At 43.2% G+C, this 18,881-nt stretch overlaps 1 protein-coding gene across 1 annotated transcript in view; it reads right to left on the bottom strand.

The window, feature by feature from the left end:
- Positions 1-373: 373 nt before the first annotated feature.
- The window catches only part of LOC124131824 (methionine synthase-like), a 50,019-nt gene continuing 31,511 nt past the window's right edge, over positions 374-18,881 (bottom strand). The window contains exons 20-34 of the mRNA XM_048403613.1: positions 17,366-17,464; positions 16,579-16,740; positions 15,821-15,924; positions 14,651-14,718; positions 13,971-14,091; positions 12,261-12,342; positions 11,936-12,034; positions 11,054-11,129; positions 10,537-10,692; positions 9,959-10,140; positions 8,555-8,691; positions 7,164-7,230; positions 5,984-6,085; positions 4,638-4,838; positions 374-1,335 (exon numbers count right to left, since the gene is read on the bottom strand). Of these exons, the coding sequence (XP_048259570.1) occupies positions 1,249-1,335; positions 4,638-4,838; positions 5,984-6,085; positions 7,164-7,230; positions 8,555-8,691; positions 9,959-10,140; positions 10,537-10,692; positions 11,054-11,129; positions 11,936-12,034; positions 12,261-12,342; positions 13,971-14,091; positions 14,651-14,718; positions 15,821-15,924; positions 16,579-16,740; positions 17,366-17,464 (1,743 nt within the window). The 3' untranslated portion in view covers positions 374-1,248. The remainder of the gene's footprint in view (positions 1,336-4,637; positions 4,839-5,983; positions 6,086-7,163; positions 7,231-8,554; positions 8,692-9,958; positions 10,141-10,536; positions 10,693-11,053; positions 11,130-11,935; positions 12,035-12,260; positions 12,343-13,970; positions 14,092-14,650; positions 14,719-15,820; positions 15,925-16,578; positions 16,741-17,365; positions 17,465-18,881) is intronic.

Raw genomic sequence — 18,881 nt, 5'->3', positions numbered from 1 at the left:
TGTGTATAATTATCATTGATAATAGAACAAGCTATATCTCTCATCCACTCAAATCTACGTTTGTGTTTGTTTGATTTTTATAAATTGCTCAAATAACCGTGTAGTTACACACGTCCATGTACATAAAGTGCATACAGGGAGCCGTCTGTGTCCGGGTTTTTCATAACTTTGACACGTCATTATTTATTAACCAATCACAGCCTTGGTCGCACATTAGTTTCGTTACAAGGCTTGTTCGGCTTTGTAATGTACTGTCATCAATCGATAATGTGAGTAGGTCGGCGATTGGACTTATTTTCTTCCGAATATAACGACACTTATTTAGATTCTACATGTATAACATCCGGTCGTAAAATAATACACTCTACTTTGATTAATTTACACAAATTATTTTTATTTTTTAACTCATGCATTTTGAATCATCGTCCACGATCAGTGTTACATAGATTTACATGTCCCATGCCACTGTGAAATAATTGCGCCACTGTTCCATTCACTACCATCATTACAGAATGTGAACCTCAGCAATGAATATCTGTACAACGCTCTTTCCTGGAACGCGGGGTCAGTTTCTTGGACCCAGATGACAGCGGTATATCGAGGGATCACTGTACAACAAATGATATTTCCATATCGATGGACTTACACACTGCCACATACAGCTATACTAGATGCACCCATAATTCCATTTATCAGAACGCCTATTTTGAATCTTGAATAAGCACAAAATAGTATTTCAATGTACATACTACATGCCCATGTCCCAGCCGTAGAAACTAACAACAGTCCACTTGTCCTTATAATGATAACATAGAGCAAAACCATTAAAAATGGCAAATGTCTACTAGTCCTTATGATACCTTAACTACTGGGCAGTTTGATAACGACTACAGGACTAGTGCCAATTTCTAACGATGTGTCCCCAGTGTGTTGTGATCAAAGTCAACGATGTCCATGTTCCCTGTGTGTTGTGATCAAAGTCAACGATGTCCATGTTCCCTGTGTGTTGTGATCAAAGTCAACGATGTCCATGTTCCCTGTGTGTTGTGATCAAAGTCAACGATGTCCATGTTCCCTGTGTGTTGTGATCAAAGGCAATATGACATGTAGAAAAGTGTGGTCCCTACTACTCCTGGAATATTGCAGTCGACAGAGTTCACTTGTGATGCTAATGGTAGATGTACACTCATCACTTTCATTTAACAACATATGAAGGTCTATCATACAAATTATTTGTATAATCCCCGATTATTCTGGTTCATAGGCCAGCACTGGAGCCAGCCATCTCTCCACCTCTCTCACATCCGTCTTCTTCCTCTCAGCGTAGTCTTGCACCTGGAGGAAGAAAGATCACAGACATTGTCAGCATCACATGAACCATGACACCACTGTTTACATACTGCCGTCACACCACCAACTGCCGTCACTCCCCCATCTGCCGTCACTCCCCCAACTGCCATCACTCCCCCAACCCCAACTGCCGTCACTCCCCCAACTGCCGTCACTCCCCCAACTGCCGTCACTCCCCCAACCCCAACTGCCGTCACTCCCCCAACTGCCGTCACTCCCCCAACTGCCGTCACTCCCCCAACTGCCGTCACTCCCCCAACTGCCATCACTCCCCCAACCCCAACTGCCGTGACTCCCCCAACTGCCGTTACTCCCCCAACTGCCATCACTCCCCCAACCCCAACTGCCGTCACTCCCCCAACTGCCGTCACTCCCCCAACTGCCGTCACTCCCCCAACTGCCGTCACTCCCCCAACTGCCATCACTCCCCCAACTGCCATCACTCCCCCAACCCCAACTGCCGTCACTCCCCCAACTGCCGTCACTCCCCCAACTGCCGTCACTCCCCCAACTGCCATCACTCCCCCAACCCCAACTGCCGTGACTCCCCCAACTGCCGTTACTCCCCCAACTGCCATCACTCCCCCAACCCCAACTGCCGTCACTCCCCCAACTGCCGTCACTCCCCCAACTGCCGTCACTCCCCCAACTGCCATCACTCCCCCAACCCCAACTGCCGTGACTCCCCCAACTGCCGTTACTCCCCCAACTGCCATCACTCCCCCAACCCCAACTGCCGTCACTCCCCCAACAGCTGTCACTCCCCCAACTGCCATCACTCCCCCAACCCCAACTGCCGTCGCTCCCCCAACTGCCGTCACTCCCCCAACTGCCGTCATTCCCCCAACCCCAACTGCCGTCGCTCCCCCATCTGCCGTCACTCCCCCAACCCCAACTGCCGTCGCTCCCCCAACTGCCGTCACTCCCCCAACTGCCGTCGCTCCCCCAACTGCCGTCACTGCCCCAACTGCCATCACTCCCCCAACCCCAACTGCCATCACTCCCCCAACTGCCGTCACTCCCCCAACTGCCGTCACTCCCCCAACTGCCATCACTCCAACTGCCATCACTCCAACTGCCGTCACTCCAACTGCCGTCACTCCCCCACCTTCCATCACTCCCCTAACTGCCGTCACTCCAACTGCCATCACTCCAACTGCCATCACTCCAACTGCCATCACTCCCCCAACTGCCATCACTCCAACTGCCATCACTCCAACTGCCATTACTCCAACTGCCATCACTCCAACTGCCATCACTCCCCCAACTGCCATCACTCCAACTGCCGTCACTCCCCCACCTTCCATCACTCCCCTAACTGCCGTCACTCCAACTGCCATCACTCCAACTGCCATCACTCCAACTGCCATCACTCCCCCAACTGCCATCACTCCAACTGCCATCACTCCCCCAACTGCCGTCACTCCAACTGCCATCACTCCAACTGCCATCACTCCCCCAACTGCCGTCACTCCCCCAACTGCCATCACTCCCCCAACTGCCGTCACTCCCCCAACTGCCATCACTCCAACTGCCATCACTCCAACTGCCGTCACTCCAACTGCCGTCACTCCCCCACCTTCCATCACTCCCCTAACTGCCGTCACTCCAACTGCCATCACTCCAACTGCCATCACTCCAACTGCCATCACTCCCCCAACTGCCATCACTCCAACTGCCATCACTCCAACTGCCATTACTCCAACTGCCATCACTCCAACTGCCATCACTCCCCCAACTGCCATCACTCCAACTGCCGTCACTCCCCCACCTTCCATCACTCCCCTAACTGCCGTCACTCCAACTGCCATCACTCCAACTGCCATCACTCCAACTGCCATCACTCCCCCAACTGCCATCACTCCAACTGCCATCACTCCCCCAACTGCCGTCACTCCAACTGCCATCACTCCAACTGCCATCACTCCCCCAACTGCCGTCACTCCCCCAACTGCCATCACTCCCCCAACTGCCGTCACTCCCCCAACTGCCATCACTCCCCCAACTGCCGTCACTCCCCCAACTGCCGTCACTCCAACTGCCATCACTCCAACTGCCATCACTCCCCCAACTGCCATCACTCCAACTGCCATCACTCCAACTGCCATCACTCCCACAACTGCCATCACTCCCCCAACTGCCGTCACTCCAACTGCCATCACTCCAACTGCCATCACTCCCCCAACTGCCATCACTCCAACTGCCATCACTCCAACTGCCATTACTACAACTGCCGTCACACCTCCAACTGCTATCACTCCAACTGCCATCACTACAACTGCCATCACTACAACTGCTGTCACTCCCCCATCTGCCATCACTCGATCTGCCATCACTCCAACTGCCATCACTCCAACTGCCATCACTACAACTGCTGTCACTCCCCCAACTGCCATCACTCCCCCATCTGCCATCAATCCATCTGCCATCACTCCAACTGCCATCACTCCAACTGCCATCACTCCAACTGCCATCACTACAACTGCTGTCACTCCCCCAACTGCTGTCACTCCCCCATCTGCCATCACTTCCCCATCTGCCGTCACTCCAACTGCCATCACTCCAACTGCCATCACTCCAACTGCCATCACTCCCACAACTGCCATCACTCCCCCAACTGCCGTCACTCCAACTGCCATTACTACAACTGCCATCACTACAACTGCTGTCACTCCCCCAACTGCTGTCACTCCCCCATCTGCCATCACTCCCCCAACTGCCATCACTCCCCCAACTGCCATCACTCCCACAACTGCCATCACTCCCCCAACTGCCGTCACTCCAACTGCCATCACTCCAACTGCCATCACTCCCCAACTGCCATCACTCCAACTGCCATCACTCCAACTGCCATCACTCCAACTGCCATCACTCCCCAACTGCCATCACTCCAACTGCCATCACTCCAACTGCCATCACTCCAACTGCCATCACTCCCCAACTGCCATCACTCCCCCAACTGCCATCACTCCCACAACTGCCATCACTCCAACTGCCATCACTCCCACAACTGCTGTCACTCTCCCATCTGCCATCACTCCCCAGACTGCCATCACTCCACCAACTGCCATCACTCCACCAACTGCCATCACTCCAACTGCCATCACTCCATCTGCCATCACTCCACCAACTGCTGTCACTCTCCCATCTGCCATCACTCCCCAGACTGCCATCACTCCCACAACTGCTGTCACTCCAACTGCCGTCACTCCCCTGTCACTCCACTAACTGCTGTCACTCTCATTCAATTCAGATGAATCCGAACTGAGTAGTATTCTGAGGCTTACCTGTTCTTTGTCCACCTTGCCCACAGCGAAGTAGGAGGAGCATGGGTTGGCAAAGTACAGGCCGGAAACCGAGGCCGCCGGGTCCATGGCTAGCGACTCGGTCAGCTTGATGCCAACGGAATCCGCGTCCAGCAGCCGCCACATTGTCTGCTTCTCTGTGTGGTCAGGCTGGCTCGGGTAGCCTGGAGCGGGCCGAATACCCTGGAAGTCAGGTGCAAATAGTGTTGGTGTTAATATCCATGGAGTTGCAGCTTATGGCGTTGGCTAATCACTCCTTGGTGGCAATCTGTTGTGAAATCTGTTTAGCTCGTGTGAAAGTGACAGGTGTCACTCATACCTTATTAACACGACTGCCACCAGTCAATGGGACTTTTTTTATGTCACATGACCTTACAAGGTTTGTTGTCACGTGATTACAAAATGGCTTCACAGCTTCTTATAATGCTGATCAAACTGATTGAAATAAATTGTAAAAAACACAGTATACAGTTGACCCAATCTCATTAAAATCACATCTAAGTACTCACTGCCACTAAACAAAGATCTGAGGACATCCCATTACGGGTCAATTCAGAACAACCTTTCGCGAACTTTAACCAACCACTGAAACAACTAACAAGAAGTCGACATCAGCCAATTAGAAAGCAGCTTTATCGAGCTTTACGGCACTCGTTTCAGCATGGCGACTTCCTTTTCAGACTACTCTTGAAAAATATGTTGACACAGTTCTCGATTAAAATTTTGAAAATTGAACAAACGAACATTCTGGAATGTCTAATATATGGTTGCGATTGTATGACAGTGCTTCCCACGTTCTGTGCAACACCTCCTCCGTTCAAATGTTTATCCCACGGAAGCGAGAGATTTCAGTTAGATTCAGTCGTATGGGCCGTTAATGTCTTCCGGAATACGCTGTGTTAATTTTTTCGAGGTTGCATGATTAGAAAACACATTCCGACTGTCACTTTCATGATCTGGTAATTGAAGCTTTGATTGGTCGTTCTGACGTGACCCGTAATTGGATGTCTTCAGATCTTTGTTTAGCGATAGCAAGAACTAAGATCTCATTTTAATGAGATTGACAGGTGACCAGTCCTTGCTAAATTCCTTCCACTCTCTGGGCAAGTGCTCTATCTGCTAGACCATAATGGTTGTCCATATGTGTATGAGACACATACAACTTGACCATGCATCCCTGAGGGGTATTGATATTAACATGACAAATGACTTAAGAGAAAAGAGATATTGTACACATCATAATCCAGAGAACACTATCAGCTTGAGTCCAGTTCAACAAACCAGGCCCGGTACATCAATATGTTCATGTTCAAAAGCTGAAAGTATACCTGATATTTGATTTTATGAAGATCTTGAGCACACATGCTCTCGTCAGTACAGTAGCCCCAGAACTCCTTTCGTACACGCTCATGCATCTCCTCCGCGTAGGCCTGAAACAGAATTATCAAACTCAGGATTCATTCTCAGTCATGTTGAGTCAGCACTGCTCATCCACTATATCTCCATGGCTCCTATTTCAGTAAACCTACCCAAACCCCTGGATCCATTCTCGTGGTTCTCTTGATCTCCGGGGGTCACGGGTGGCCCAGGCGTCTAAGGCGCCACGATTCGCTGTGCAGAGTTGCATCCCTTTGGCATGCCAGAAACCTATGATTGTGGGTTCGAATCCCGGTTCGCCCCAATTATGTTTCTAGGTTTGTCAGCACCATACCCATGCTCGTGGGTTTCACCGAAGTGGTAAACGTCTGAGACCTGCATCACTTCGGGCTTTCCTCCCACATTAAGCTGACACGCCGCGATATAACTGGAATACTGTTAAAAGTGGCGTTAAACCCAACTCACTCACTTGATCTCAAATAACCTGCCCTTGATTTTCCTTAACATTTTGCTGACCAATCAAACATTGAGATAAGGCTTTCCATTAAAAAGTATTTTGAAGGCATGTCTGTTCTAAACTGCTGAATTTCTCACAAACTTCATCATTATCAATGCGACTGATTGCTATGTTGTCGATATCACCAACCCAACATTGACGCTGGTTCGTAACTCGCTTTCTGATTGGTCTGTTAGAATGATTGACTAGCGGCGTAGCAAATCAAATTGGCTAATGAAAATCAAGGGTGGTAATTTGAGATTGCAAATGGATCCAGGGATAAGTGTAGGTTTACTGAATGTGTGCCTCGGGATTATAAAGAATGGAGTGAGCTCTGCGCCAGGTGAATAGTAAATAAATAAAACCTCAAGAGTCCAGAACTTGAGTGAGGAAATTCATCATACAGATTTTCTAGTAGGTTATACATCATTTAACCCATTGTCATTTCAACAACAATGAACAGTGGATGATGTTACAACAAATCATATTTCAGAACTTCAAAAACTGGGATTCAATCATATTTCAGAACTTCAAAAACTGGGATTCAATCATGTTTCAGAACTTCAAAAACTGGGATTCAATCATATTTCACAACTAAAAAAACTGGGATTCAATTTTTATGAAAAAAATCTGACCTCTGCCAGTCTGTCTGCAAGTGCCTTTGCCATGATGATGCTGTAGTCATCATACTGCGCCGTGAACCTGAGGAACGACAAACAATGACTTGATGTAGCTGTGCTTCAAATTCAATTAAGAACTGTTTTCAATATGTTTGGCGTTAATGGAATAATAAACTTAAAAACTTGTGCATAATGTGTAAATCTGTGTTTGGAATTACACAAAGTCATTTTATAAATATAACTCCAGAAACACAAAAACATATTGAAGTCAATTCTTATAATTAAATATGTCATCAATGATAACTTGACAGACTGGTTATTTTATCATTAACACAAAACTGCAGACAATGATACGAAATCAGTGACATTATTCAGCACAATAATGCTACACAACCCCCGCCCATTCTATTGCCTAGATCGTGTTAGGTAGGCAGAGCATGTATACTGTTTTGTTGGTCATCTACCACCTACGACTCGACCTTCGTTAAACCGCTGATCATCTATAACGCTCATCAATTATTTGGACCCAGAAGGTAGCGTTGGGATCACTGTATAAGGGAATGGAAACATGAAAACAAAAAATATAGGCTTGTTTAGCCAATCAAATGCCACAGAATCAGTTGCTATTTAACAATTCACTTTTACCGGATGAGAACACAAAGGCTGTACCGTCAAGCTCATTCTAAGACATGAAATACCAGGCTCAAAAACCTCAGGCAGTCAGAACTCTATGTTTTCAATGCATAGAATTAAATCTATCATAAACCTCCCCCGCTTTTGCCTATTGTATTGCAGGTATCTGCCTTTCCCATAGTAACCTTGTGAGAGGTACCACAAGTGCTTCCAAGCGAGTCCTGCTGAGGACTTACTTTTGAATTGTAAGGCCTGTTTGAAGGTTTTAAACTTAAATTGTATAAACAACCTATTAATATGCATCTATTTTTCATTTTTGATTGGTTAAAAGTCACAAACGTTTTTCACATGAAAATTCCATGACGTGAATCGAACCTGCAACCTCACATATCACGTTTAGTATTGGAGCCCACTGTGTTTCAACAGAGCAACCAGGGCAGGAGATAAAAGGGTGTTCAATCTTACATATTATGACTTCAGTTGTGTGCATGCTGCATGAAGTTTTTCCCGCATCCACTGCTGTCATTGAATTTGTTATCCCAACATTTTTTATTCTTTCATTATTCATTGATGGTATTTCTTGCATTAAGATGATTCCAAAGTTGTAAAAAAGCCCTTAGGCTTTTTCCTCGCTTGCTGTTTTACATTTTCAACCAAAAACTCAGAGTTGCGTTTTAACTATTACCTAATAACTGCATAAGCACAAAAAGGTACTGATTTATGTTGAACAGTGATTAAATATGGTTATTGATAAAGGCTACGGTAACACCTACTGCTGACACATCTCAGTCGTGCCGAAGCCTGTTGACACAGCAAACAGACCGATGTAGTCCTCCACACCGCTCGTCTTGGGAGCCACAAAGTCAGAAAGACACAGGTAAGGGTCTGTCGCCTGGGGCTCTTTCTCGGCCTGATTGTCAAACATTAATATATCAGAAACATATCAATATACATGTATTTCATTATTTGTAACAATGAGGTTATCAATGTTGAAACAGTATGACACCAAAGACAAGATTACATGTTATTATCTCTCACATCATCTTTCATCATTTTAAACATGATGTTGTTGTTTTTTTAAAGTTCACTTTGTTGGTTGTTTCGAATCCCGGATAACTCAAACCTTTTCCTGGTCCTGGGTTTGACACAAGGTTTGACTGTGCATATAAATCTCAAATTATATCCACTGACACAAAAATCCTTTTTAGTTTTGTTTTTTTCAAAGACTGATTTCCCACTGTATTATTTTCCCCTCTACATGTCCTTAGTTTAAACACATATTGCACCAATCACTCCCAACTGTATTCTGTGGTTGCGGAAATGTCCACTTGATGCAGAAATGTACCTGTCTTGCAGAATATCACTTTTTGTGCAGAACTCACACAGAATTTTGTATTTGCTGGCTACAGAATTTGTCAAATATACTGGTGAATCTTAACATGTGAGTTGAAAGATGGTTTTAAATGTGTAAACATTTAAGGAAAAAACAATTTATAAATGATATGTATGTTTACACAAGTGATTTACTTCAATAAGCTATTCTAGACTTTACTTCTTTGATAGGCATTTAGAAGTTGGAGTACTAAGTAAGGAAAGGATTTATGGATGAACAACTTCTTTATTACAAATAGGAGTGACGTTTCGGTGTAGGTACAAACACCATTATCTACAAGCACTTGCTTGATAACGGTGTTGGTACCTACACCCAAACGACACTCTTAATTGTAATAAAGAAGCTGTTCATCAATAAATCTTATTCAAGACATGGACAAGTTTATCACAGAAATGCCTGCCATATGTCAAACAGGTGCAAAACTATGAAATTCAAGAAAACTAAAGCTTAAAAGTTTGCAGAATTGTGTGTACAATCATAAAATATTGGATGCAAAATAGACAATAACTGACCACAGAATTCTGAGTTTTTGGCCAAAGAAAACCGTGGGGACTGACCAAAATTGGTCTACATAAGAGGTTTTTCTGCTTAATAGGTTTCTAAATGGTGAGAATGGTTTGCCTGTATTATTTTGACACTCCTGTGACTAATACTCCCGCTACATCATCAGTTTATTCTTTCCCAGAATCCCAACAGGGAACATATTGTCACAATTACATTCTACACTGATACAGGGTCAAAGAGGAATACTTTATAGCAGTAAGTTCCAGCCATATTGTGTCACCTGTTGTCTCAGTCCATACAGCGTCTCTATCTTCTCTCCATTGTCATCATACACCTCAATGTCGTCCCGGACACTGTTGGCTCTGTAGAAAGCAATCACTCCACTGGCTTTGAGCTTCTTCTCCTTCACAATCTTCTCCAACATCGTCTGTGCCGCATCGAACACCTCCTTGGCTTGCCCACCTGGAACACAAACACAGAAACTGCATCCATCAGCCCAAGCCGTGAACATGTTGAAAGTGGAAAATTAGTAGTTTGGTTCACATTATGAAGGCACACTTTGGCACAATGATGGCACAATGATGGCACAATAATGACACAACATTACACCACTGCCAAGGGCTATTTTGCATATCACGTTACCAGACTGTATCTTGGGACACAGTATATTATTGTCTGCACCAATTTTCTACATTTGTTTGCACAAGAAGCATACTGGTGATTCACATAAAACCCTCATTATCCATGTAGGGAATCAAAGCCATGCCGTTGGTGTGGTGACCAGGCTATCCCTCCCCCACTCTTCTGTAAAGTAAATCTAGTAATTACAGTCTGACTTCAACAGAGCCATATTCTTACCAACTTCCTTATCATTGAAGATCTTGGGGTATCCTCTGTTGGGGTATTTGCCTCGGAGCTGCCAGACATCAAAGAAGGGCTTCCAGTCGATGTAGGGCAGCAACCGGGACAAGTCATAGTCTTCAAACTTCTTTACTCCAAAGAAGGTTGGCTGAACTGAAATACATTCAAATAGAATTGAAGGAGCTATGTGGCAGTAGAGATTGCCGTAAGTTTATTTGTAGTGATTGTCAGCTGCAGCTAATAATTGAGATGCTAGTAAATTGTTGAGTGCTGTCAGTAGCAGCAAGTGAGTGGAAGATAGAGTTACTTCCCCTGATTGTTTACAAACACGACAGACATGATCATTCAAGAAGTTTTGGGATGGGACAGTTTCTAGAAGGCTGGCTGTACCTTTGAAAGAGAAACAAGAGGACTCTATGAGCTTCACTTTAATACATCCATTCTATTCTCATAAATCATGATTCTTAGCTGTTTCCAACTTCTCTATCCACACTTCAGAGGTGCTGTGACTTACTTGGTTTAGTGTCTGCCACCCAGTCCATGTTCATGCCCTTGTCCTGGGCCGTGCTCAGCTTCAGGAACCTCCTCTCCTGGCAATAGACCAACCACAAGTCAGGAAGGAGAACAATGTACTCTTGTCTAAACATAAGATTCATCACTGGCATGGCATCCCACCTTCAGAGAGTCATAGTGCTCTATTCGGATATGACACCCTACCGCTCTGTTCAGATGACTCCCCACCTTCAGAGAGTCATAGTGCTCCGTTCGGATGACTTCCCACCTTCAGAGAGTCATAGTGCTCTGTTCGGATGACTTCCCACCGTCAGAGAGTCATAGTGCTCTGTTCGGATGACTTCCTACCTTCAGAGAGTCATAGTGCTCTATTCGGATGAGTGAGTGAGTATGTTTTTTACCCTGCTTTTAGCAATATTCCACCAATATCACGGCGGGGGACACCAGAAATGGGCTTCACACATTGTACTAATGTTGGGAATTGAACGAGGGTTTTTGGCGTGACGAGTGAACGCTTTAACATCTAGGCTACCCAACCGCCCCCTGTTCGGATGACTTCCTACCTTCAGAGAGTCATAGTGCTCTGTTCGGATGACTTCCTACCTTCAGAGAGTCATAGTGCTCTGTTCGGATGACTTCCTACCTTCAGAGAGTCATAGTGCTCTGTTCGGATGACTTCCTACCTTCAGAGAGTCATAGTGCTCTGTTCGGATGACTTCCTACCTTCAGAGAGTCATAGTGCTCTGTTCGGATGACTTCCTACCTTCAGAGAGTCATAGTGCTCTGTTCGGATGACTTCCTACCTTCAGAGAGTCATAGTGCTCTGTTCGGATGACTTCTCACCTTCAGAGAGTCATAGTGCTCTGTTCGGATGACTTCTCACCTTCAGAGAGTCATAGTGCTCTGTTCGGATCTCCTCGTACTCCTCACTGATGTCTTCAGTATATTCTTCAAATGCTGTCTGATCCATCAGCGCTGAGCACTGAAACACACAGGTTTGTTCATGTAAAGTCTCCACCAACAACACCCCAATCTGTGACAATACTTGCCAAACTTCAGCCTCATCAGAAACAGAACTAAATCTCAATGTGACATACACCTCAACTACCAGGGTACGTCACTGCTGCGTTGTTCAGGCATGAAACACCAACTGATTACGAACAATGATCTCGGATACAAGAGTATGACGTTATTGTACAGACACCTACCACCACCACACTCTTAGAGGCATCCAACACGTGGATGGTGGGCTGCTTGTAGCGAGGGGCAATCTTTACAGCTGTGTGTTGTCTGAAAGAAATCAATATATTATCATTAGTGAAAACATAATTAGAATAAGCAGCCTTGGAAGACACAAACCAGTGTCAGAAATAACTGCCTGTCCGTCTGCCTGTAGCAGGTAACTTTTCTGTCAGGTTGCATGAAATTTTCTCCACCTGCCCGACTGTCTAGCAGATAATTTTAAGTCTACTTACATTTTCAGTTTTATTTTAACTCCTCGTAGAGCTTCAAGTAATTGTTTGCATTATTTCAACTGAATCACGACATGATTTGTCTCTTATTTTCAATATTTAAAATGTCTGAATGCGGGCAGGTAATTTTGAAAATGGGCATGCAACATTTATGGGTCACCCGCCCAACTGTCATGCTTTAATATTATTTCAAACACTGACACAAACGCATCATCATACAGAACCAGTTAGGCTACATGTTGGTAACGTAGGTCTGTTTCTCTGAATTAAGTAATGTGTGAAAGATTCCAACATGCAAAGATGGCATTCTACCATTTGTTCCATTGCGATACTATTTGCTTATTCTACTTTCAAGTCAGTTTTCAACGTTGAATCCAACCTTAATCAAATTGATATGATCATCTTTAGACAAGCTCTCACAAAGCTCAGATGCTCCTGTCAAAATCTTATGATTGAAATTGGACGACATCGCAATATTGATCAAGAAAACTGACGGTGTGACCGCAGCTTACATTTTGGACAAAGTTACAGAGAAAACGAGAACCATTTTCTGCTTGAATGCGATGCCTATTCACAACTAAGGACAAACTATCTGCCATCTAAATATTTTGTTAATCCCACTTATAACGAATTTATGGATATTATCAGCTCCATCAAAGTCTACAAATACAGCCCTGTCGAAATATAATATGTAACGGCATCTCTTGCATTAACATAATCTCTTTCCATGTATGACTTTAACATACTATTATTACAGAGCTCCAGATAAGTTTTTGGTGTTGTGGGTATTTTACCCATGCATTTTAAAATCATTGGGTATCAGTAATTCTATCTGGGTATTCAAATTTCTGTAACCCACTAGTTTTTACACATGTGGGTATTTAAGTTAAATATTTAACAACACTATTCTAGATGAATAGTGTTGTTAAATATTTAACTTAAATACCCCTGCAAACTGGTGTCATGTGGGTTAGAGAGCTTTATAGGACTCACAAATGCCACGGTACTTCCACAAGAAAGTGTGATGGCAAATGATCATGATGTAACTGTCATCGTGGAGTTTGGCAACGTTGATGGAATGCCCGGTTATAATTTCAAAATAAGTTGCTGATTCGCTAATCGAATACGCAGGGTTACTTCACAATATTTTGATGATACACACAAGTTTTATTTTTGTAGCGTATCTGTAATGTTCCTTGCGTATTTGATACGCTTGCATTTTATTTTTCTGCATATTTTTGCATTTCTAATATGTGCAATCATATTGTTTTGTGTTGTTTTATATACACCTCTTTGTACATCATGTTATGCATGAAAGAAATATGTATGTTGACCAGTTGGACTATGTGTTACAACACATGTCAGAAACAGTCAATGTGTCACTTGACACAAAACATTACACTAAAACATTACACTGCAATGTTATCACTTGAACAGAGAACCCACTTGGATGTGGTAGCGCCACCAATCAGAAGAGGAAGTTTCATCCCAATGCGGTCCATCTCCTTGGCAACATGAATCATTTCCTCCAATGATGGCGTGATCAAACCAGACAGCCCCACTATATCTGGAGTCGAGAATATTTCAACACTTAAAACCAAAAGACAAAAATATCAAGTTCGTCCTATTTGTGTCAAAACTACTGAATCATTGAAATTCCTACTTGTTTAAAACTTACTTCATAATCAATGTTAGCCAATCATATGACAGGATTTAATAAGTATGATGATTGATTGTTTGTTGTTTAACGCAGCACTCAGCAATATTCCAGCTATATGACGGCTACCTGTAAATAATCAAACCAGTCAATCCAGTGATTGCAACATGATCATCGATATAAACATTTGGGAAACTATGACATGCAACAACCAAGTCAGCAATCCTCACCACCTGATCCTGCCTCTTACAACAAGCATGGGTTGGTGAAGACCAATTCTAACCCGGATCTTCATGGGGCTTATATTGAGTATTAAGTCCCTGACATGATAGTGAACACATTGTTTAAAAAAATAAATAATTAAGCGGTGGTCAAATTCTTGGAGGTATCACATTTTGAAGCAATCTTGATCTTATTTACATCGGGTGTTTATTCTATGCATTATGATCAAACTACAAAGTAATTTCACCTGCTTTCTCCTGAATGGCCGTCTCTAGAATCTTCTCGCAAGGGGTCATCACACCCAGGTCGATCACTCTGAAAGAAGAAGAAATGGCTGTTACATATCAATATGATGGCTATAATAGGAAATCAGAGTATTCCCCTAATTTATATACTTATCATGACACAACAGAATGCACTATTCCTTTTGATTGATAAATAACAGCCAGGGACCCTAATTATAGACGCTAGGGATGATACGATCAAATTAAACCAAAGATTTACCCAATCGTAAATGGTGAATGGAGCAAAACATGACCGTTCACCACAGGCAATGAAGCAAAAAGTCTGAAGGTGTGTTCTGGTGATTACTTTGCATTGTTCCAGGGTTTGACCTTGACATACAGAACTGGGGGTCCAGGTGACCCTCAACAATTAATTTTAATATAAGGGTAACACTATTTTTCAGGGCATTATCATTTGCAGAAGCCCGAGGTCTTCCACGAACTGCCCAACAAAGGAGGGCAGTTGAAAAGACCGAGGGCTTCCGCAAATGAAAATGCCCTGAAAAATAGCATTACCATAATCATAGCTAAAATGGATGGAATTTGTCATCAAAAAAGAAGAAACAACAATATCGGTTATGAAACATTTACTGCAATCAACACGAATGTCACTGACCCACTTTTACAAATATGGAAACGTCATAGAACAAACCAGATGACGTCAGTATTGAATGTGACGTCACCTATCCCTATCCTATGACGTCACCTAACAACCGGTGTGATAACGGCCCATCGTCAAGCAATATGAGGGCATTATCAAGTTATTGAGTTCCCCTCGGGATGCAGTGTATTATATTTCTGCATCAATTCTCTTCACTTGTGTGTACTGGACACACACTGTGCGTCAGGTAAAACCCTGTTGTTCTACACTGGTATATGATTGAAGCAAGAAGGAATATTGCGCACTGGTGTGGAGGGATAAGTTACAAAAGTTGGCAACATGGTACTTGTGCTTCTTTCAAGTCATCCCTGCTTCAGGACAATGTGTAAAATTTAAAACTCAAGATTTTATATTTCTTTAAATGGAACAATATTTCACTTTCATTTGAGAAAAAAAATGGCAAATGCGTTGAGTCAATTTGATAAAAGACTATTTTAATCAAAGTCATCACGAGCAAGATGGGTGGACCTACTTGTAATTGTTGCAGCCAAGCACAACGCCAACAATGTTCTTCCCAATGTCGTGCACGTCCCCCTTCACAGTGGCCAGCACAACCGTCCCGACATATGCACTTGCCTACAACAAAAGGTATGTTATATTAAAGGGCAAGTACTCTCGGTTCTGGGTCTTTTTAAATCATGCTTGAAATAATATCCTCGTGTGACGTCACACCTTTAGTGCATGCACGATTTAATTCTCTACGAGTACAATAGAGATCCTCACAGTGAACCCGGCAACCAAGGAGCTGCACAGAATGAACTGGCTTCGGTCATATTTTTATTAGAGGCAAACTGAAGAGAAAGCTTGTGTGTTTTTCTTATGAATGAGTTACAAAATACTAATTGCCAGCTTGAAATGGATTAGAAGCCAGTGTTTATCGAAGCCTAGATTCGAATATATAAATGCCTCGGTCATATGAAGCCAGACATGTTGCAGAAACAAGGACGGGGTTTTCCCCGGAATAAAGCGGTACTTGACCTGCTGATGAGGCTACTCCGGCTGTGTGGTCACAGGAGCAGAAATGTCTCTCGTGGAATAAGCCAGGGGGTTATTGGCTATTGTTTGCAAACAATGGACGACATACCGGTACTGTCCCTTTAAGTGGGAACTCAGGAAATGCCATCTTTCAAACACTGTCACAGGGCCCCTTTCTCAATACAAGGCTTTTCAAACACTGAACAGAAACATAATGGGTCAACAACAACAACTGTCGCTGAATCCACTACTCACTAAATCATCGCCCCCTCCTGAGTTCTCCTGATTTGCCAATCTCTCCTCCTCCATGAAAGGAATCAAGTGAGCTACGGCTTTCTTCATCACTCGGGCCGACTTGATGACCTGAGGTAAGAACATTTTCCCAGCTCCAAACAGGTCCCCCACCACACTCATACCCTGCAAACACACACATGCACTACAATACAAGAAACACAAGTCACCACTGAAAGCCATACCGTATTCGACGTAATAAGCGCCCAGGGCGCTCTCAATTAGAAATAGGGGGCTCTTATCAGAATATTACTTTGGTGGAAAAAACAGAGTTGAAAGATAAATTTTGTGGCTTATGCTGACAGTCTGAACTGTTTATTTACGACAGATACATTTTTCCAGAATTTAATTGCCCATAATTAAGGGTGCATATAACACACGAGTGCGTATTATACACGAATACATAAGTCTTGTGTACATTGATAAATCGGAAGGGGGGCTAATTGGGATTGTTCACTTGCCAATATATTAGCAAATATCGCCGTGGGTGCTTATTAGAGCGGGGCGCTTATTACGTCCAATACGGTAATATTAGTTATCATTTTAACATAATTTGGGAATTATTTGATTCCAGTTTGGGAATTACTGACATTTACTGCAGACTTGGGGCCAAATATCGGCCTCTGAGCAGGTCAGGGTAGATCCCAGGTAACAACGTGAATTAAGAACTGTTGATATCTTTGTAATTTGATGTTAACTTTCACAATAGAAAAAAGACATGCAGCAGTGCTGCCCGAGTTGAGGCACGTACATTCATCAGGGGTCTCTCGATGACGTTGAGAGGCCGGGGATACAGGTCCTTGTTGCACCGAGCCTCCTCCGTGTCCTCCACAACGTACTTGTCGATGCCCTGTGGATGAAGAGCAGGTCATATAGGTCACAGTGCATCATGGGATAGTATCATGTTTGCTACATGCTTCTCATGGTTGTACAAGGTGTATAGAATGGGTATCGCAGGAGGGCTACACTGTTGATGTGTGTGTAATCTAAATGTTGTTATCAGGTAATGAGTTGATTATTCACATCATCATTGTCAATGTCAATATGTCAAGTTGTTGATATGTAACATTGTTGACAAGTCACACTGTCAATTTGTCATCATGATGATAACATCCCATTGTTGACAAGAGCCACATTGTCAATATATCACAATGATATAACATCCCATTGTTGACAAGAGCCACATTGTCAATATATCACAATGATATAACATCCCATAGTTGACAAGAGTCACATTGTCAATATGTCACAATGATATAACATCCCATAGTTGACAAGAGTCACATTGTCAATATGTCACAATGATACAACATCCCATTGTTGACAAGAGCCACATTGTCAAAATGTCACAATGATATAACATCCCATTGTTGACAAGAGCCACAATGTCAATATATCACTATGATATAACATCCCATTGTTGACAAGAGTCACAATGTCAATATGTCACAATGATATAACATCCCATTGTTGACAAGAGCCACATTGTCAATATGTCACAATGATATAACATCCCATTGTTGACAAGAGCCACATTGTCAATATATCACAATGATATAACATCCCATTGTTGGCAAGAGTCACAATGTCAATATGTCACAATGATATAACATCCCATTGTTGACAAGAGCCACATTGTCAATATGTCACAATGATATAACATCCCATTGTTGACAAGAGCCACATTGTCAATATATCACAATGATATAACATCCCATTGTTGACAAGAGCCACATTGTCAATATATCACAATGATATAACATCCCATTGTTGGCAAGAGTCACAATGTCAATATATCACAATGATATAACATCCCATTGTTGACAAGAGTCACAATGTCAATATGTCACAATGATATAACATCCCATTGTTGGCAAGAGTCACAATGTCAATATGTCACAATGATATAACATCCCATTGTTGACAAGAGCCACATTGTCAATATGTCACAATGATATAACATCCCATTGTTGACAAGAGCCACATTGTCAATATATCACAATGATATAACATCCCATTGTTGACAAGAGCCACATTGTCAATATATCACAATGATATAACATCCCATTGTTGGCAAGAGTCACAATGTCAATATATCACAATGATATAACATCCCATTGTTGACAAGAGTCACAATGTCAATATGTCACAATGATATAACATCCCATTGTTGGCAAGAGCCACATTGTCAATATATCACAATGATATAACATCCCATTGTTGACAAGAGCCACATTGTCAATATATCACAATGATATAACATCCCA

Source organism: Haliotis rufescens, unplaced genomic scaffold (assembly GCF_023055435.1).
Source record: "Haliotis rufescens isolate VD_foot unplaced genomic scaffold, xgHalRufe1.0.p SCAF_3, whole genome shotgun sequence".
NCBI lineage: Eukaryota > Metazoa > Mollusca > Gastropoda > Lepetellida > Haliotidae > Haliotis > Haliotis rufescens.
Note: the sequence above shows the minus strand (reverse complement) of the source record. Positions and strands in the feature narration are given on the sequence as shown.